At 46.6% G+C, this 19797-nt stretch overlaps 1 protein-coding gene across 3 annotated transcripts; it reads right to left on the reverse strand.

The window, feature by feature from the left end:
* Positions 1 to 36: 36 nt before the first annotated feature.
* On the reverse strand, positions 37 to 19796 carry osbpl11 (oxysterol binding protein-like 11). 3 transcript variants are annotated; one of them, XM_035394501.1, is made up of 13 exons: positions 19314 to 19796; positions 16874 to 16942; positions 15011 to 15186; positions 13804 to 13883; positions 11023 to 11166; positions 9951 to 10149; positions 7655 to 7797; positions 6232 to 6372; positions 5327 to 5765; positions 3913 to 4099; positions 3350 to 3532; positions 2931 to 3084; positions 37 to 2356 (listed from the first exon to the last, which is right to left on the reverse strand). In XM_035394501.1, exons 1-13 carry the CDS (start codon positions 19427 to 19429, stop codon positions 2300 to 2302), a joined length of 2088 nt encoding a protein of 695 aa, XP_035250392.1. In that variant the 5' UTR covers positions 19430 to 19796; the 3' UTR covers positions 37 to 2299. The 3 variants fall into 3 exon arrangements, with proteins under 3 accessions (XP_035250392.1, XP_035250390.1, XP_035250393.1); XM_035394499.1 differs by having other exon boundaries at positions 11023 to 11211; XM_035394502.1 differs by lacking the exon at positions 19314 to 19796 and adding an exon at positions 18686 to 19060 and having other exon boundaries at positions 11023 to 11211.
* Position 19797: the final 1 nt, after the last annotated feature.

Genomic DNA, 19797 nt, shown 5'->3' on the forward strand with positions numbered 1-19797 from the left:
CATTTACATGTGAAAACAATTACAGAAACACAAAAACACAATGGATTATCTGTAATTTATTCATTCAGTAACACACTTATCTATGTCTACAAGGAGTGTTGTGATAAATTAAACGTCAGTGCATTTCACAGGTTAGCAAGACATACAGAAAGATTCAAAAACAAAATTGATATGCATGAATACCACTCCGAAGTTGCATCAGCGTGTCCTCCCTTCTAATCGCTCTGGGAACACAAAAATTTTAATTCCAAAATCGCTGGACAGATGTCCTGTCAGTTCTGTCGATCAACAAGATCAGGTTAAAACCTAGCATATGGCTGGACCTGACACACATGATCCGGCCGACCAATGGTGTGACTTCATAACTCGGCCGACCAATGGTGTAACTTCATCACTCAGTCAGTCAGTCAGTCACAGACATTTGCGTTTGTAGGGCTGGCCCCGCTGTTGCGGTCCAGCCAAAAACTACACTTGTACGTAGGCCTATGTCATGGTATCTTTTATAGCTTGAACAAGACAAAACTGGGACTTAAGACGTCTGGGAGATATGCCATATTCACAAACTGGAAGACAAAACTCCAAAATAGCTTAAGGCACAATGCAGTAGTGGGAGAGGCTAGCCTACGAACAGTAAACAAAACGCACGCATGCCAAACACTGTTTCTCTTTCACTGTTTCTGAGACCCATTGGGTCTCATAAGTGTAACTCCATTACTAGCAGGGGGATGCTTAACTCATTTTCGATCAATTCCACATGCGCATTAAATTGGTGTAATCTTTACAGTAAGGATTAAAAACAAAATACACTAACATTAACTTGCGAAAAGACGACAAAGTGGCCAAAGAGGGAAATGTCTACAGTCCTTCAAAACAGCCAGTGTGTCCTTCATTAGATTCTGTCCAACATCACTAAGAATTCAGATGTTGCTGCTCTCCAGGAAATTGGCCTCTGTTCGATTAGCACTATTTAAATCTTCCTTAAACTCCACACCAGCACCGCAAATCAAAATGGAATCAAAGTCACATTCCAGCCATTTTTATTTGCCATGTTTAATGGTCTGAAACAAAAAGCGGCAGAAGAGGATTACATGACAGGAGAAACAGCACAAAATATCCCCCTGAAACAACAATAGGTGGATCAGTCTGCGTAATAAACTCATTCATTTACGAGTATGCAAATAAAACCAGCATATGCCACAGCTCAATTTAACAGTACGCTGGCATTTACCAAATCAGGTGTGCGTGAGACTGAGGATTCTTTAAACTACAGTATCAGGAAAACAATCAAACCATTTTTGAGGCTCGGATTGGAAAATCGGAACGTGAAGTGAACCCCTTTAAAAAAACGGACTTCATCGGACTGCTTTAAGCCCATTTAAAGTCAAAATGTATATATTTTTCAGTGGCTTATTCTGACATCGTCATGCAAACGAACCAAAACTAAACAAACAATCTCAGCTTGTCACAGAAAATCTCAGTGTTAGTCCAGGGCAGTCACCACAAACCTGTGCATAAAATACCCGAAGACTCATTTCCGCCATCATAACCTCCGTTCGTTTTTGCCGACACAAGCAAACCGCCGTCAACCCCTGACGACCGTTACCAGGATACAATTTGGTGAGAACAGCAGGAATATAAAATGTGAAGCAGCGCGTTGTCATTCCAGATGCAAGGATGTTTCATAATTGTATTTGGATCTGGCTTCTCCTCTTCCATACGATGGTGAGCCTTCGCCCCGTTTTTTTTGTGCCTCTGTAAAATCTCTACAGGCTACCTGTGCGAAAAAAAAAATGCGTGAAGCAAAAAAATTGCTTACTGATAAACGGGTCACAGGCGCCCCTCTCGGCTGTGGCATAGTCTGCTCAAACTCCCTGATAATCACACGAACAGCACGTGGTCCAGACGCTCAGCGCTCACCCAAACTGTACTGTGTTCTGCTGCCTGTCAGGTTTAAGGCAGCGTCACTCGAGTACCTAAATATGTACAAGAATACATGTTTGATCTTAAGACTGTTTAATATGCGATTATACAAAAGTATCAATCAAGACTTACAAAAATATGCACCGTGTCCAGATTTTCGTTGTCCTTTTTGCGGAAAAAAAAAATCGAAGCTGGACAGCATTTCCTTGCGTGATGTCACACGTTGGTGGCATATTTCTGCGAATTGAGGAGGACAGACTGTGTCGTAACTTTAAAAACAAAGACAGAAGACGAACGCGCCCGGGTGGGGGGTCCGTGCTGGAACGCAAGCGGTCAGAGAAGGAGTTCTTTTTGAAGCACCTAGGCGGCGTGACTGCCTTCAAGGGTTTGATGGAGCAGTTTTCCACAGCGGTTTGTGATATACCCAACCGTCGCCCTAAGGAGGAAACAAAAAAAAGAAGAAATAAACTAGGGATGCTTTGACTTCGAGAGGTTCATAAAAAATGAATCAGGAGGCCTGGTCTTATGAGGCTGAGATGCGACCTCTTGGTGGTGACTGTTCTGACCAGTGTAACTGATGTATTCAAATGCAGTTGAACTAATACAGGTTTTAACTGACATGCAATGAACGTGGTGCCATCGTTTAGGGAATACGCTATACAATACAAATTGATACTGTCATAATTATCACAAATAATGTCAGCATCATAATCTTCACTTTCAGTACATAAAATAGTCACTTGTAAACGACAAGTAATTGGCAAGTGGCGATTTAAAAATGACCACAAAACATTTTAAAAAGGCACATAGATAATACTCTGAACAGTGAAATACCCAGTGGTCATACCAATAAGACACATTTTAGTAGCCCCTTTACTGGAGGTGAAGCCACAGTAAAGTAATAATGTACTAAATTTCATCAGACGTCTTCAGTATAACCATTCAGTATTGAACCTTAAAATAACATGCCATTTTTCCATGGCGTTGTAACGTTTCAGGTTCATACTGACCTCTTGTTCAAAGTATCTGGTCCTCCAGGGCGTCTCTTTTTCAGTCCGATGCCTCTCCTCGGTTCTCTGTCTCTCCTCTAGGTGGCGCTTGTGCTCCGTTGCTTTGTCCATGTCCTTCTGACGCAGCGACTCGGTCACGTGCTGCCACAGACGCCTGGAAGCAACAAACGCGATCGTCTCATCGGCGAACCCAATACTCATATCTCCTGTAATTAAAATCCTGTTCCACTCCTTCATATATTTTAAAGCTTAAAAAAGTAAATTACAATTTAATTAATTTTAATATTTATTTTGTTAATTGGACATAACCAAGGAAACCAAACATTTTCCGTGGGTGATGTAACGGCACAGAATGACTTAAACAGGATTTAACAGCAGTAGAGCTGGCATCAGGATTGGAGCCCGCAGCCCCCCCTCACCGGGACTCGAAGGGGCCCTGCTGCTCGATGGGCCGCAGGCGCTTCTTGGTGACGGGCAGCTTGGTGACGTCCACCAGCCGCGTGTCGCCGTTGCCGTAGCTGAACTCCAGCGTGCCGTTCCACTCGCCCTGCACGCGGCACACCACCGCGTTGGTGCTGTTGTGCTTCACCTCCGCCGTCACTCTGCGGGAGAGGAGCAGGGACGCGGTGTTAGCGTCACTCAGCTTCATCTGCGCTGGGCTCACTGAGGGCCCCCGTCTCAGAGCACTGCAGACACAGGGGCCCCCGGCCTCCCAAAGCCAAGGGCCCACGGTCACGCGAGTAAGGCAGCGAGTGGAACGTGCTCCGTGTTGTGTGTGGAGGCGTGTGGAATGATTTGCGTGTTGAGTAGGGAGAGGTGTGGAGCACATTGTGCATTCAATTTTCAGGCGTGAGGGACACACTGTGCGTTGCGTTTGTAGGTGTGTGGAACACAGTGCACTGCGTGTGGAGGCGTGTGGAACATGTTGTGCGTTGCGTTTGTAGGTGTAAGGAACGTGTTGTGCCTTGTGTGAGGCGCTCACTTGTGCAGTTTGCCCCCGTAGAAGGGCTTGGTCTGGAAGGTGATGGCGGCGGAGTAGCCCGTCTTGGCGCAGGAGACTGTGACCTTCCCTCCCAGCTCCACCCAGGGCACGGTCAGGATGGAGCGGGCGTAGGCACACGGAAGGGTGAAGGTGTACTCTTCACCGTGCTCCAGCAGGTACAGGCAGCCTGGGTACAGACAGAACACAGGTCACCATGGAGATCTGCCACTCTATTCACACAAACAGCGCAGATCCCTATGGAGATCTACCACTTTATTCACATACAAACAGCGCAGATCCCTATGGAGATCTACCACTTTATTCACACACAAAAACAGCACAGATCACCATAGGGACTTAACACCATACAAACACACACTGACCACCATAGAGATCAAACATCAAAAACACACACACATACACACACACACATGCGACATACATTTCTACACAGGCAGAGGCAGAGTACAAGTCACAAGTCAAGATGTTGCATGCACACATAGACACGCATTTAGACACTCATACAGCAGTGTACTCAAGTTTTCTTTGTTTACACACTTATCACATACACAGGTCACTGTGGAGATGTAAAACTGCACACGTAGACAGGAAGGAATATTTACAAATGAGTACACCGGTCACCATGGAGATTTGCAACGTGCATGCAGTCACAAACACGCACGAACACATACACGCATGCACACACCGCATGCAGTGGCATATGGCACCTTGATTGCATATACAAACACACAGACACCGGCTTCATGAATCACACAACCCACTGCCCGAGACTAAAGCAGACACTCAGAAATATAGAGGTTACCATTAAGCCACTGTCTGCAGAACTAATAAATATTCAGTTCATAAGAAGATATTCTATGCTCAAGGGTACAGACATACTAATGAGGACCAGTACTTCCAAGGGATGTGTGCCCTTTCATTAGTGCATCAAATGTTTAATTCAGGCCACAATGAACTCATTTGGGGATAATCTAATCAGTTGCAAAGTGATTTACACTAAGGAAATGTACACAAGGCCATACAGCAGGCACAGAGAGACCTATTAACCAATAAATCTTGTACGCATTCGAAACAGCGCTACATTTTATCACAACTGGACCACTGAATAGAGATGCACAAAGAAAGACCACTTTACTGACAGACAGACTGACAGACAGACCAGGAAGAGCAACCACATTTCCGAAAGATACACAGACACGCAGAAGAACCATGTTTCTGACTTGCACACAGACAGGAGGAAGAGGGCCTGTAACAGAAAGACAGACAGACAGGCAGAGGAGGAAGAGGGCCTGTGACAGACAGACAGACAGGCAGAGGAGGAAGAGGGCCTGTGACAGACAGACAGACCAGACAAACAGTCAGACAGACAGAGGGACAGAGAGAGCCAGCCTACCCTCTCCCACCATGGACACCCCGATGGACATGCCCATGAACTTGCTCTTGGTCCACACGTGGGTGTTGACGCACAGGCGCCGCTCGGGGCACTCGGCGTAGAAGCCCGAGACGGGGGGGTGGTGGGAGACCTGCTCGGCCACGAAGCGCACCAGGCAGCCGTCCGGGTGGTGGGGCCCGTCGTCGGGAGGGGGGCGGGACCGGGGCACCCTCCAGGAGCAGTGGAAGGTCTCGCCGATGATGGGGTTGTAGGGCTTCTTGGCCACGGCGCCGCGGCGGCCCTCGTGGAAGGAGGTGAGGTAGTACTCCACGAAGCGCACCATGCGCTCCTCCGGCCCCGCCCCGTCGCTCACCGCCACCAGCAGGTCCGGGTGCAGCATGAAGTCGGCGTACATCTCCAGCAGCGAGCGCTTCTCCAGGATGAAGGTGGGCAGCACCACCTGCGGGGGCCACACCACCCACGGTCACCCACGGCGACTACGCACCTACTCAGGTGCTCTCAGCTAATGACTGACAGGCCCAGAGAATCAAAACCACCAGCTTATGTCACAGAATCAGCCAATTATCAGGCTTGTCTTCTTCTTTACCACAGTATAGTTTTTAAAAATTTGAAATACAATTGTTCCTAAGTTCAGAGTGCCCTACGTTTCAGTTAGACATGGCCAACATGATTAGGGGTGGGTCCTCTGTTGCATTCCACAGACAATCTCCAACCAACAGATTTTTTACTTCTACAGTTTATTCAGATGCTGGTCAAACTTCAACCATAGTTGAAATCCAGATGTGTACAGACTACAGTTAAAAATGTAAACTATGCGAGTCTCTGCAGATAAGTGCATTGGCTAATGCGTAAGTGGTAAGTTGTGGTTGAGGTTGTGGTTTGGGTCCGGGGGGAGGGAGGCTCACCCGAGTGAGGTCCATGCCCAGCTTGAGCTGAGAGAGGAGGTGGAGGATAACGCTCCTCTCCTCCTCAACCGCCCCCAGGTCGTCCTCTTCATCCGTGAAGGTGTCCTCCACCTCATCCTCCGGGTCAATGTCCTCTTGCTCCTGTAAGGGGCAGCACATGCAGCTACGTTTTGGCTAATTTCTATGCCACAGACCAAAACTCATTCAATGGTAGAATGAAAATCATGACACTCCTTACACTCAGTTCTGCCTGTGATCTGACACATGCATTTTAATTATGCATAATGCAGTTATTTGCACTCTATGAAGCATTAATAACCATATCAAAATTACACTTCTAAACAACATTGTTTTCTTTCAGAATCATCAAACATTATTGTCTTACACATTTGATATTGTTTTCAAATAACTACTTTTAGATTCATATTCCAACAGCCCTTTGACTGTTGCGACTACAGCATCTTAAAACTTTCTGAAATTTGTGCTCGCTGACTACCGTTGAGCGCATTACAGCGTTGAGTATTTTTACTGTATTTTAGGCGTTAGCTAACGCAGAAACGGTGGCGGTGCGTCCGAGCAGCCGGCTGTTCCACGCGCTGCAGTAACTCTATCCCCCGGTCCCGCTCAGCTTTTACTCGGGTTCAGACAGCGTGACGACAGCAGTGCGCGGCAGCGGCGGCTAAAGCACGCACACGCGCCTATCGCTTTACGCCTTATCGGATAAAGCGCTATCTGATAAAGGCTGGGGCAGGCCTCCTGCAAGAGATCCCCCCCCCTTAAATCTAGACTTCTGACTCCTCTGCTCTCTCCCTGTCTCTCTGATACACTGAGATAGCGTCACATTTCAGCATAAACACCCGTTTATATAACGGAGGCCGAGCAATACATCTTTCGGCTACAGCAAGGAAAACGCTGTTTTCAGGCCCCTGACTTACGTTAAGGCTGAAAATGATTTAAACACTTGCTTATGAGAAAGTGCTACTTTAAGTGACTTTGTATCAGCACATTTGCCATTAAAACATAAATCCTGCATCTTTCACAAAGATCTCCTTATAAACCCTCCACAAATGCATATCAGAGATGCAGTGTAGTTCCCTCATTCAGTAAACTGCTCTCAGTAACTTGCCTGTGAATTTTGAGTAGCATGCATATATTGTGGGGCACAGTGGTTGTAACCACAATGTTGCATGACTGAGTCCCAGGTGGGGCCCTGCTCTTGCACCCCTGAGCTCTTAGCCTGAACTGCTTTGGTACAATGACAGGCTGCACAGCATGTGAACAGTAAGCTATGCAGGACACAGTGAGCCAAGGCAAACACATGATAAATAGAGTTTGCAGGTCTTTATCTGAGCAGAGTCCACCTGACAGCGCGCGGCGGGCAGACGGGCACAGAGACGGGCACAAAGACGGGCGAGCCTCCTACCCTGGCGAAGTCGCAGGGCTCCGTCTCCAGGTGCTCCAGGCTGGCCGCGTCCGTCTTGCCGTCGCCCCCGTCGAGGCAGGGCAGGGCGGAGCCGTTCTTCAGGATGTCGGGCAGTTTGGGCCCCAGCCACTCGATGGTGGGCCCTGGAAGACAGCGCAGCGCTCAGAGCCGCTATGGGAGCGGGCAGACCCACAGGCGAGCCGCGCGGAGCCTTCAGGAGAGACGGGGCCGCGCGGACGTTCCCTCCACAGCTACAGGGAGGCACACAGCCGCAACCTGACCCCGAGGGAAAAGGGAGCGACGGGGCCCCAGCTGCCTGGCCCCTCCCACTGCGCCTGGGATTGGTGGGAAACTCGGACCCATTTCACCTGCCTGTTTCCACCGCTAAGGTTGTCGAAAACCAGCCTGCCCACATGTCCAGAGAAGGCTCCGCCCCCGCAGGACAACCAAAACATCCCCATTGGTGGACACTTCAGATGCTCCATCACGTTACACTTCATAAAATATACATGCAGGGTAATTAGAGCCTGTGAAATGGTAGTCTCAAGCATGGACAGACTGCCCTAAGGTTTTTTCAGTTTTCACCATTTTTCATCAATTTCTTTTTTTTAAGAAAATGGCTGAGAACTATTGGCTAAATGGGCCCCAGAGAATGCTCGCTTGCATTTCTGCAAGACCTTTTCAGGGAGGACCATGAAAAGACACTCTGGTTGCCAAAGAAACAGTGAAAACATTCATGCATTAGTAACAGCTTCTCTCCCCTGGATCTGACAAGTGAGACTAGTTAGGAGAGCTGTCGACTGCTTCACTCAGAGCGCCCCCACCCACCCCGTCGTCTCCGCTTACTCCAGCCAGCCTATCAGCACAGATACGGTTCCTCATCAATTATGAAACAATATTCCATCGCCTGCTTTGGAGCAGGAGCAATAATAGTCTGCACCTTCAAACACGCCTGGAAATAATGCTTCTATCAGGCAAGGGACTTGGAGAAGACAGCAGGAAGAGGCCAAAAAAGAACCAACATGGTCAATGCACTGAAAGACACACTGGGTGACCTCAGGCTTTGAGCCAAAATGAGCGCCCAGGTGGAAAGGGCAGGCGTGTCAGACGTCTCTTAATCCCCTAAACCACATGGCTAGTTTACAAACACACACACGCTCAAATATTTCCATTTCAGATTCAGAGATTCAAGTCCTGAGCTCTAAGAACGCGTGAAGCCCCTGTAGAGGTGAAAATGTGCATGGGTCTCAAGGGGCTCACGAGAAAAAAAAACCAGTATGATAAACCTGTTTGCTTTCTTCGCTAGAATAGAAGGGCCTCCAACTTTAAAAAACAACCAGGCATTTGTTCCGGCATAAATATCCTGCCATTTTTCACATGCTTTTTACAGTCAGATATCTTCAAAGGGAAAACCGTGCAGTACATAAGCATATTTTCTACTAAGCAAGCGTTCAGAAAAGTAATAATTCATTCTGTGACTCTGCCAAGATTAATCATTTGACTACTGTATTTCGAGCTCTCCGCCCATAAAGAAAAAGTATATTTAGAAAATGACATTTTCATTACAGATGGGAAAAATCGGATCTAATAGAGTCAGACTAATGTATAATGAACCATACAGAATCAATTGCTGCCAGTGTTTTGTGCAGGCTAAGTAATTGGATAGTCTTTCACAAGATGACAAAGCCAGACAGCTACTGTATTCTAAGGCATGAGTAGTGAATTGTTTCAGTTATCCATCATGACAGAAGGCTCTCCAAATATGTATTTCATCTAAAATACCCCGCTGTTGTCCCAGCTAGCTAACTCTGAGAAATTAATGCAATTCAGTGAATTTAATGTGCTTGGCTGCAGTGCTGAGAGAGGCTAATGAATACCACATTGGATGGAGGTACAGTGTGCTACCAATCTGACATGTAGGAACCAATAGACTAACAGACTTTGCTATATATAGCAAAACACTGACTGGTTCAAAACAGTGAGCCACTGATGACATCACAGCTCCACCCACTTACTACTGTGCATCACTCTCTATAGCAACCCCACCAACACAGCATTATGTCCAATGCTGTGAAAGGTTTAGAGAATGTGAGGGTGAGCACATGACAGATGGTGTAGTGTGATTGACAGCAATGAAGGCCGGTCCTGGGGGACGAACAATGCAGTGTAATTTGGGGGTGGGGGGGGGTGACGGCGATGCAGCACGTGATTGACAGGCATGAGAAGGTGCTCCAGGGGGAAGTTGGCGTAACACACGCCTGACAGGAAGACGAGGGCGGGGCTTGCCCGGGCTCACCTCCCAGAGGGCCTTTCTGCCGGGCCACCTGCTGCAGCTGCAGGATGTGGAAGCAGTCGTTCAGGCAGCTGAGCGTGGCCATGGAGGTGGCCTTCAGCAGCAGGAGGTCCTGGTCCAGAGGGGACAGGCCGGGGGCCGCTGGCAGACCCTCAATGGTCTGGATCAGGTCTCTGTGCTGGCCCTGAGCCTGGGACATCATCTGAGAGAGCGACGGGGGGGGGGGGAGAGGGAGAGAACGTGAATGAAAGAGAGAGGGGGAATGGGTAAAGAAGTATACACACACAAACACACAGAGGAAGAGAGACACATACACAGGAAGAGACCATTGCGGGGGGTTGGGGGTGACGGGTGGTGATGTCACTAGCTAAGATCACACGCAGAGGTGATGAAAGGGAGCTGTGACAGGCAGAGTGGGCAGAGGGCCCGAATAACCATCAGCCCACGGGCTCCCGTCCCTGCGCGGGGCCCCTCGAGTCTCTGAACCCGTGAGGGGTCAGCGGAACGCCCAGCTGCGAGTGCTCAAATGCACGCTATTTCCAGTCGGCGCGGATGAGCGTCTCGGCCAAGCAAATGTAAAATAACGTTTACTGCAACGGAAAAATATTTGCTTATAGGGCCTCTGGAGACAGAGAAACTGAGAGAGAACAATGGGCTTTTCATTTAAGTTTATATTTAGCGCTGTACCACAGCCAACATCATTTTCACGGATGTGCACAAGTGACGTAGGTTTAATCGTACCGCCAGTCATGCCTCTTGGCGGCCATGTTGTTCTTGGCGCCTGGAATTCCTGCTTTCTGCTATATGTTCTTATTGATTATTATTCTGCCCCTTCCTGAAAATAGCTATAGAAAAAAAGCCATGTGTGCCTCAAAGTGAGCAAATCTTTAGTCTAGCCGAAGATAGGCGAGCCATGGTTTTGCCCAAACTATCAAACCACGTTAGAGAACTGCTGCTAGTCTCCGCTAGCCCTGAATTTCAGTCTTTCACAGAAGGCGGATATGAGCTTTCTATGGTAAAGCACCACACTGTGGCGATGGTGTCCTGGGTACAGCCGTGGCAGGAAGCAGCTCACCTCACGGGCGTCCACCAGGTGATCGGGCAGCAGGGACCGCTTGCTGGCGTAGAGGGAGGAGCTGGCGCTGTTCTGCGATAGGGCGAAGAAGGAGGCGGGGTTCTGGCTGGAGCGGCGCTGGGACACGGGAGAGCTGCCACTACCCTGAGAGGCCACGGAGAAGCTGCGGGACTTCATGGGGGGGTTACTCTACACACACACACCGCATACCACACAATACACACACACACACACCGCATACCACATAATACAACACACGCACACACCACGTACCACACAATACAACACACACACATCGCATACCACACAATACACACACACACACCGCATACCACACAATACACACACACACACACACACACACACCGCATACCACATAATACACACACACACACACACCACATACCACATAATACAACACACGCACACACCACATACCACACAATACAACACACACACATCGCATACCACACAATACAACACACACACACACCGCATACCACACAAAACACACACACACACACACCACATACCACATAATACAACACACGCACACACCACATACCACACAATACAACACACACACATCGCATACCACACAATACAACACACACACATCGCATACCACACAATACACACACACACACACACACCGCATACCACATAATACAACACACACACACCGCATACCACACAATACACACACACACACACACACACACACAATACAACACACGCACATACCACACAATACAACACACACATCGCATACCACACAACACAACACACACACCGCATACCACACAATACACACACACACACCGCATACCACACAACACAACACACACGCACCGCATACCACACAATACAACACACACACCGCATATCACACATTACAACACAGACACACATACCGCATACCACATAATACAACACACACACACCGCATCCCACATAATACAACACACACCGCATACCACATAATACAACATACACGCACACACACACGTACAGCATACCACATAATACAATGCAGACACACATACACAGACACACAATCATACAAATAATCATACATACAAACGGATCAAACGCAAACAATAAAATGCATGCATATGTTCATATAATCATACAAACTCCAAATTATACACAGACATGCAAACATACACACCCACACCCAATCATACACAGGAACACAAATAATCATGCACCCACAAAAACATAAACACTTGCACATACACGCACACATGCCGTCATAAAACCACACACAATTACATGCAGATGCACACACAGGCATACAACCATATGCAAGCATACACATACACACGTGCGCATGCATACACAGACATGCACACATCACACAAACACAACCCCACACACGCACATAGATGCACACAGGAACATGCAAAAAAAACACAAGAACACAAATGCAGGCAACGTACACACAAGCACACATGCACAGACAAACACACTGAGTTAGTTCTGAGGTACCTGGGTGGGTTAGTTACTAAGTTCTTTAATATTTGGGAAGTCTCACATAATGTTATACATATATGAGAGAATCACTGAAATTATTTTCGACAATCAAATTACCCTCTAGCCGATTTAGCTGACTAAACACTAACTACAGCCTGCAGGACTGAAATCAACTTGGGTCAGAATCAATGTCAAATTAATGAAGAGACTGGCAGTTTTGCACGGGACAATCCCATTTTGGAAAGAGGGAGTTTCAGTAGGCAGAGCTCCCCTTGCCTCACTGTGCAACCCTTTGGCCAATCACGCGCCTGTGCCTGGCCCATCGGCCTAGGCTGCACTGGACACGCAGACCTCAGTTCTGCAGAGCACAGCTGCGCAGCTCCGCAGAGTGAAAAGAAGGGCTGTCTGCCGCAGGACGGGCATGCTGGTTTGAGTCCTTACCAAATGACAGAGGACACTGCGATGGAACGGGCTTAGCTCACCACTCCAAACCGGGGAATAAAGAAAACGGAAGCCATGAAAACATTTTTTTTTTTTTTTTAAACAAGAGACTGAATGTTTTGAACCCCTGGGTTAAAGGATGTCGTTTTGGAGCAGTATTATTTATGGTCTGAAAATCAACATGATTAATCAGGGGGAAAAAACTGGAAAAAGCTCATTCTAGATGAAAGTATGAATTTCCAACAGTGATTCAGTGTGTGCTAACTGAGCCCAGTTTGGCTCTGTGATATCGGCTGTTCTCAATATGAGCTCCATCTTGATGACCTTCAGAGTTGCTCCCGACGAGTGTACTAAAGTAAGACCACTGTACCTGCTGTCACAGCTAAGGCTCACTTCTGACTGGATGACAGCACACCGCAGCACTTCAGTTACACAAATTGAAATGAGATTTTTTCAATAAAGGTCAATATTAAATTTTAAATTCTCCAAACTGCCAGTCTCTTCTGGTTGATCGTTCTAACATCTAGGCCAGGGCTTGTCGCTTGTCGACACCCAAGATGTGTATTTCCTGCAGATGAGGCCGCTAACCAGATCATTTAGATATTTTTTTTGGAAAGAGCTCAATAAAACCAGCTGAACAGAGACACGTGTTTTACTACTTAGTTCATAAACAAGGCTGCCCCCTACTGACTGGTCAATGACACTTCCAGCAACCACAGCCATGGATTTCAAAGAAACAACGCTCAGTTCTACTCATTTTGATGTGGACCCCACAGCAAACCAAATCAGGGAATATGAGCAAATATATTTGAGAACAAGCAAGAAACTGATCAGAGGTCAGCGAGTGGATGCAGAAATGCTCACCTTGCCCATGGCCTCGGTATGGTGCTGGGTGCAGATCTGGAGTCTGCTCACCCAGTGCTGCCTCTCCTTCGCATCGGTGGCTGTGGAACAAACCTATTAAGACCGCATCTCCCAGAAGCCACCGGTACCACAAGATGGACAAGCCCTCACAGCAACAAAACTTAATAGAATGTTACAAACCAACATTAAGCACTGTGTGTATGCAAGTGCGGTGCAAGATGACAAATCTTATGGTCATTCTGAACGGTTCTCAGTTAAGTCAATTCATATTCTCTGAGGGTTGTATCTATTGGATTCTATATCTCCCATATGTTTCTTGCTACTCTTCAGAAATGCAGTCCAGGTTATATACATGTACATGTACAGGTATAAACATCTTGCTATGATTACATTTTTATTCACTCTCGTTAAAGAGTGTACGCCAAATGAAAAAGCAGAATACGCCTATAAGCCTTGACTGGAGTTCATTTCTACTGCCTGTAACGATGGGATGCATCAGAGACCATTAAAGAAAGCATTATAGGGATGTCTGAACAGAAACCAAAGTCTATGTCTCTGTGAGTGGATGGTTTTAGAAGCACATCCAAATCAATATGTCAAACAGAACGAGACGCTCATTTGAGCTAGTCTGGCAAAAAGCCCTGATCGTCTCCGGGAAAGCCTTGTAGTAAGTTACGGTGGATTAATGGACTACATTCCCCAAGAGGAAGAGGGGGTGAACCGCTGCATCATTTCCGGCTTTTGTCATGAAAAGCCTGTTTGAAAGGCTGACTGTGTGTCGGCGGGTGTGCGTGAGCAGGCATGTTTGCACGAGTGTGAGTGCTGGCGGAAACATGCAGGTTAGAAAGCGTGTCTGGGGGTGTATGCACATGTGCACAAGCGTGTTTGTGTACGCAGGCCAGGGGGGCTATTGATACCCCGGTGCATGCGGGTTTTCCTCTGCCAGTCTTAGTCCAAGTTATTTAAATCAGTATGCAAGCTCTTTCACAATGTTTCCCTTTGACTTATGCAAACACAATGGCGTTTAGCTTGTTGATTTAGTTTCAGAGATCATGTGTACATTTTCCATAATCAGGACCCAGCTACTTGCCTGTGAGTCCATAATGTAATGGATAAAAATAAGCCCTTTCTAAAGGAAATTTACTTCACGGAAGCGTTAGCCTGGTCCGCCTGACTGAGACGTGAGCGCGCGGCTCTGGCTCTTCACCTCTCAGCTTGTACTGCTCCCCGCTGATGGCGTTGACGGTGAAGGTGTGCGAGTCCTCGTCGCTGGGGGAGATGACCGCCCCGGCCAGGGGCAGCGTCCCGCGGGGCTTCTGAGGTCGGGACTGCTCGTTCACAAAGTACTCCAGCATCCCCGCATCGTTGTTCAGGACAAAGAACCTGGGGTGGGGATGGGGTTGGGAGGGGGGGGGGGGGCACTATTTAGAACTCCTGGGAACGACGACAGAACAGCCACCTGAACCACCTGAAGCGTTGGCGTGCTGAGGCTGGCTGGCGAGGAGTCCACGCCTGTAACCCCAACAGCTCCTCCGAGGCAAACAGGGGCGTGCGCATTCTGCTCAGCGTGTTAAACAGCCTTCAGGCTGTTAACCTGTTTCCCAAGAGACACGGTGCACTGCTTCCCATACATTTAGCACCTGACATGTGTACGCTATCAACTCAAACCAGACAGTACAGCAAAATCAACCCCAGGGATAGTTGTTAGTTTTATGTACCAATACCAAACACATGCCAAGCAAAGGACGCTTACAGCTCTGATCCATGAACATGAAAAAGAAGAGCGTCCAACTAACAACACTTCCCTTACAAAAGTCCCTTTTAAACCAGTCCATGGGCAGGATGCAAATATAACTGATATAACCCAATCGAAAACTCCCATCCATGGTGTATATATTTGGTTGCAGAATTGAGACCATGACTGGCTCAAAACGTGACGGACTAGGAGCCTTGTACACTGCACCATGAATCTGTAGCCTTGGACCCTATTGGAGAGCCATCTACTGGGATCTTAAAAATAAGCAGCGTATTCAGACCCAGGACACCAGGTGTGGGTAGTTAACAGTGAAACCAAGGGCATTAATCCATCAGTTAAGTGCTAAGCGACACCAAAAACCAGCAGATCCGGCAGCTGTCTGGGGCCAGGGCTGCAGGCCTTTGAGGTGTTCTGTCCTGCAGGCAAACGTTTACCCTAATCCTGACACTGTGAGGTTCACAATTCCCCAGAAGGTGATTATGTTTTTCCGGTGATGCCAGTTACACTTTGTTTCTGACTTCTATCAAAAAAGGTCCACACACTGCGCACCAACGACAGATCTGCAGAAAGATGCCTGACATGAATTTGACTGCAGGATGGATCAGCGCTTAATCACCAGTGAGAATTCAAGTGTAATGACTTAACTGTGCAATGCAAAGGCCAATAAAACAAACAAACAACCAAAACCAAACCACAACAGTCACGCAGGAGCCTGGGATCAGTGGCAGAGTGTGGGCACCATTTCTTCTCATCCCTTACTGTCTTTACCAGGTATTCACATCCAATTACACTGGATCAGCCAGCACCTCACTTTAACAGCTGTGAAGGCTGTCCTACAGTAGCAATGCTACAGGCCTACAGGGTACAGCGACCCTTCAATTCAGCAAAGCTCTAGGTAAATGTACATAAGCTCTTTGCATTGCTGGGAGCCTTCTGCTGACCTAGATTCAAGTTCACACAATCCTCTCTGCACAACCTTGATGCAGGTTATGCCTGCCTTTTCTCTTTTGAAGTAGGCTATATTAAAACATTACGGTGCTTTTTTCCCACCACAGGATATAACCAAGTGAAACAATAACTCATCACTGTGTGTTTGGGGAAAAATCAAAAGTGCATCCACAGCATGTTTTAAATTGCAAATGAATTTGTTGTGCGGGTTCCAGCTAAAAGAAACAGCTTCAGCTATTTTGAAAAGAATCAGCCAGTCAATGCGGATACACTTAAAGCCAGCTTATAGCCAGATGCAGAGAAGGAAATCGATCAGTGCTAAGTGAGTATTGATTCACAGAGATGTGTGTGCAGGGTTCCACTCACCGATACTGCCATCCCGTCACCAGGTTGGTGTACTTCATCAGATAGCCGTCGATATTTTCCATGTGGTCGCTACGTTTAGGCAAAAAATAGACACGATGACGTCAACACGTAAAACCTGAAGACACGATTTTAGGTTACAAATCAAATCCACAATAAACACGGCTACAAGCAGCCCTGCATAAGCTGCTTTGGAGTTAGCAGATGTCCGTTTTCTTGCTTCAGAACACAAACCCCAGAATGCCCTATACCTGCCTTTGTAAAGCCAGCAGGTCATCAGAAACTTTTAGAAAATATGGAAAATATCCTTCATCACAAATAAAAGTGGTCTGTGCTGCTGACAAAAAAAACACATCAGAGATCAGCGATGATGGTCATACTGGGGATGAGCATACCGGCTGCAGCTGGTCAGGCATGACAAAGCTGCTCTACCAGCACAGCTATTTTCATTATCAGCTTCACCAGCAAAAAATGAGCACTGCCCGGACTGGGCCGGCAACTGGTCTATGATGTTTTTATTTATTTTTTAAAGCCTTTACTTTAGAGTGATAAACGTTATAACTGCATTTAAACACTGCTAATTTGGACAACTGAATGTTTGGTGGGGTGACAGCAAGCTAATCCTAAAATCATATCAATAATGTTTTCACTTTATGTTACCAGCATGAGTTTTGATTGATGACAGATAACAGCTAAAAAGTATGGGTGAAACAAGTGAACAGGCTTAGGGCAGTGTTTCAGTCAGCCATTTTGGCTAACCCCATGGATGGCCCCAGTTCAGTGATCACTGACCACAGGGTGTACAACAATGAATTTCCTGTCACATGTCAAAAAAGTCACGGGGAATCATGCTCGGTTATTTCTTCAGCTTTCTCTGGGACAGATAATCCACTGCAGAAACTAGCAATTCTGGAACTGGGGGGCCATAGACTTACAAGTATGAGAGGTGTCTATCATCATAAAACTGAATTAGCAATGAAGTAGTGCCGCCTTAAAGGAACCGTGCTTGTAACCTGGTTATGATTCCCAGGTTGGGCAGCGCAGTTGCATGATTGGATCAAACTCAGCTCGAATTAATTTAGCTGCATAAGTCAAAAGTTCAATATTATAGAGTTCAACCCACAATTAGTTCTGAGAGAAGACTTTTAGAATGTTCACGTCCCATATAATATTATTGTGCACCTATGCAAGGTTTACCTTTCTTACGTAAAGTTGTTCATTTGCTGGACAGACAAAAACACACAAAGAAAATGTGCATTATTTTTTGATAAAATATGTGACTTAAAACCCTATATAATTATAAGCACTCGAAATACTTATTGTGCTAACCAAACGCAATGTAATCTGCTCTGGCAGAGGATTCTTGTACAAATAGGCCTACTAACATTTCAGTCAAGTATTACATGAATTCAGGTGAACCACTGAGGTAAAGAAGAAAATAAAATCCAACGATTCATTAGCCTTCATTTGGGCAGTCAATAGCTATGTAAAACTACGTTTTATCCATGTTTTCATATGTGGTAAATTAACTAGCTAATTCAAGCTAACAAAGTATACACTGATGTTGCCGACAGTCAAGCACCACAGCTGGCTGGTTAGTCTTAACTTGAACAGAAAACAACACGAGTTATCTATGTTCATGTTGCACGACGGACATAATTTTGGATGAGTTCTCCGTTGAGACTGTTGGATATATTTCTGATTTTTAACCTCAGTATGCCATCTGGTTGTACATACAGCGAGTAATACGCCATCGCCCCGCTAACTTCAACGTATAAGGTTAACGTTACACTAAACAATACAAATATCACTTACCAGATTTGAGGGGAAAACTGTCGCTATCTGGGTAGCCTAAAAGGGCGAAATAACTTTGAACCCTCGATCTGTCGCAAGCGAGCAGAGGGACTCCGCTTGACTACAGCCAACGCAGATGTTTTAACGTTACGTCGATTCTATAAACACAAGTTTTGCTTCAGCAATCATGGAAACTTATGGTATTCAAAGTAGCTGTATGTTTTCGCGATTAATATCTTGTGAACTAGTAGATGGTTGTTCTGTAATTTGAAGCTAAACGAAGTTAACGTTAGCCAGCTATCTTTCCATCGGAACGAGTGACATTACTCGACAAACAAGGCCGGGTCGGGTAGGAAACCCGGTGACTGCCTAAAAAGTAAACATTTCAACTCATTAACTACCAATCACCTCACGTGTTTGCTAACGCCTTAGCCAACATTAGCGTACTTTTCCCACACAGTGGTTATCCAGCTAGTCTAGATGCTAGTGAATTGTTATAATGGATGTCGTTATCATTTAATTTTGTTAGCTAAATGTAGCTACGTAAAGCTGACATCTATCGAGAAAATGACCAGAAAGCTAGCTCCATTGTGAACTAGACAGCTACAGTTACTAGTGTTGTTTATTTAGTTAAATAATCCAATCATACCTGTATTGCCAGCTTTTTGAACTTCCCCTCCCAGAGCTCGGGGTCCGATTTGGGGTGTAAACATCCAGCTTCCCTTCGTTGTCAGATATTCGTATCGCCGCAGTTTCCCCTTGCATCTTGCAGTCTGGAAACTTATAGCTCAGACTTTATGAAATGTTATATAGAGGGGCGACAGAAATTTAGCAGCAAATCTGTTGATAGCTATGCTAGGTAGCAAACGTTAGCTGAATATCCGCTGCCAACACCCCTGCAATGGGGGCCCTCTGGCTACTGCTAGACTAGCTACAACAGGCTTCTACAGTCAGCGACCAAACGCTTCTGTACATAAACTATCGGAACACATTCTGTTCCGACTCAGTGAAAGCAGCCATCGTACTTTGCTCCATGTCTTGGCAGTGAAAACGATATATTTTGGGGATTATTGCGTTGTTTACAGTGCTGCCCGGCTCTACCAGCCTCCATGGACATTACTATGATTCACTGG

This window comes from Anguilla anguilla, chromosome 15, assembly GCF_013347855.1.
Source record: "Anguilla anguilla isolate fAngAng1 chromosome 15, fAngAng1.pri, whole genome shotgun sequence".
Lineage (NCBI taxonomy): Eukaryota > Metazoa > Chordata > Actinopteri > Anguilliformes > Anguillidae > Anguilla > Anguilla anguilla.

Bases quoted from the DNA above. Each gene is read 5' to 3' on its own strand.
- osbpl11 (XM_035394499.1), bottom strand. From the start codon at position 19,429: ATGCAAGGGGAAACTGCGGCGATACGAATATCTGACAACGAAGGGAAG. The intron at 16,943-19,313 runs GTATGATTGGAT...GCCTAAACGTAG, and splicing joins TCAAAAAGCTGGCAATACAG to CGACCACATGGAAAATATCG. The intron at 2,357-2,930 runs GTCAGTATGAAC...TTTCCTCCTTAG, and splicing joins CCAGATACTTTGAACAAGAG to GGCGACGGTTGGGTATATCA.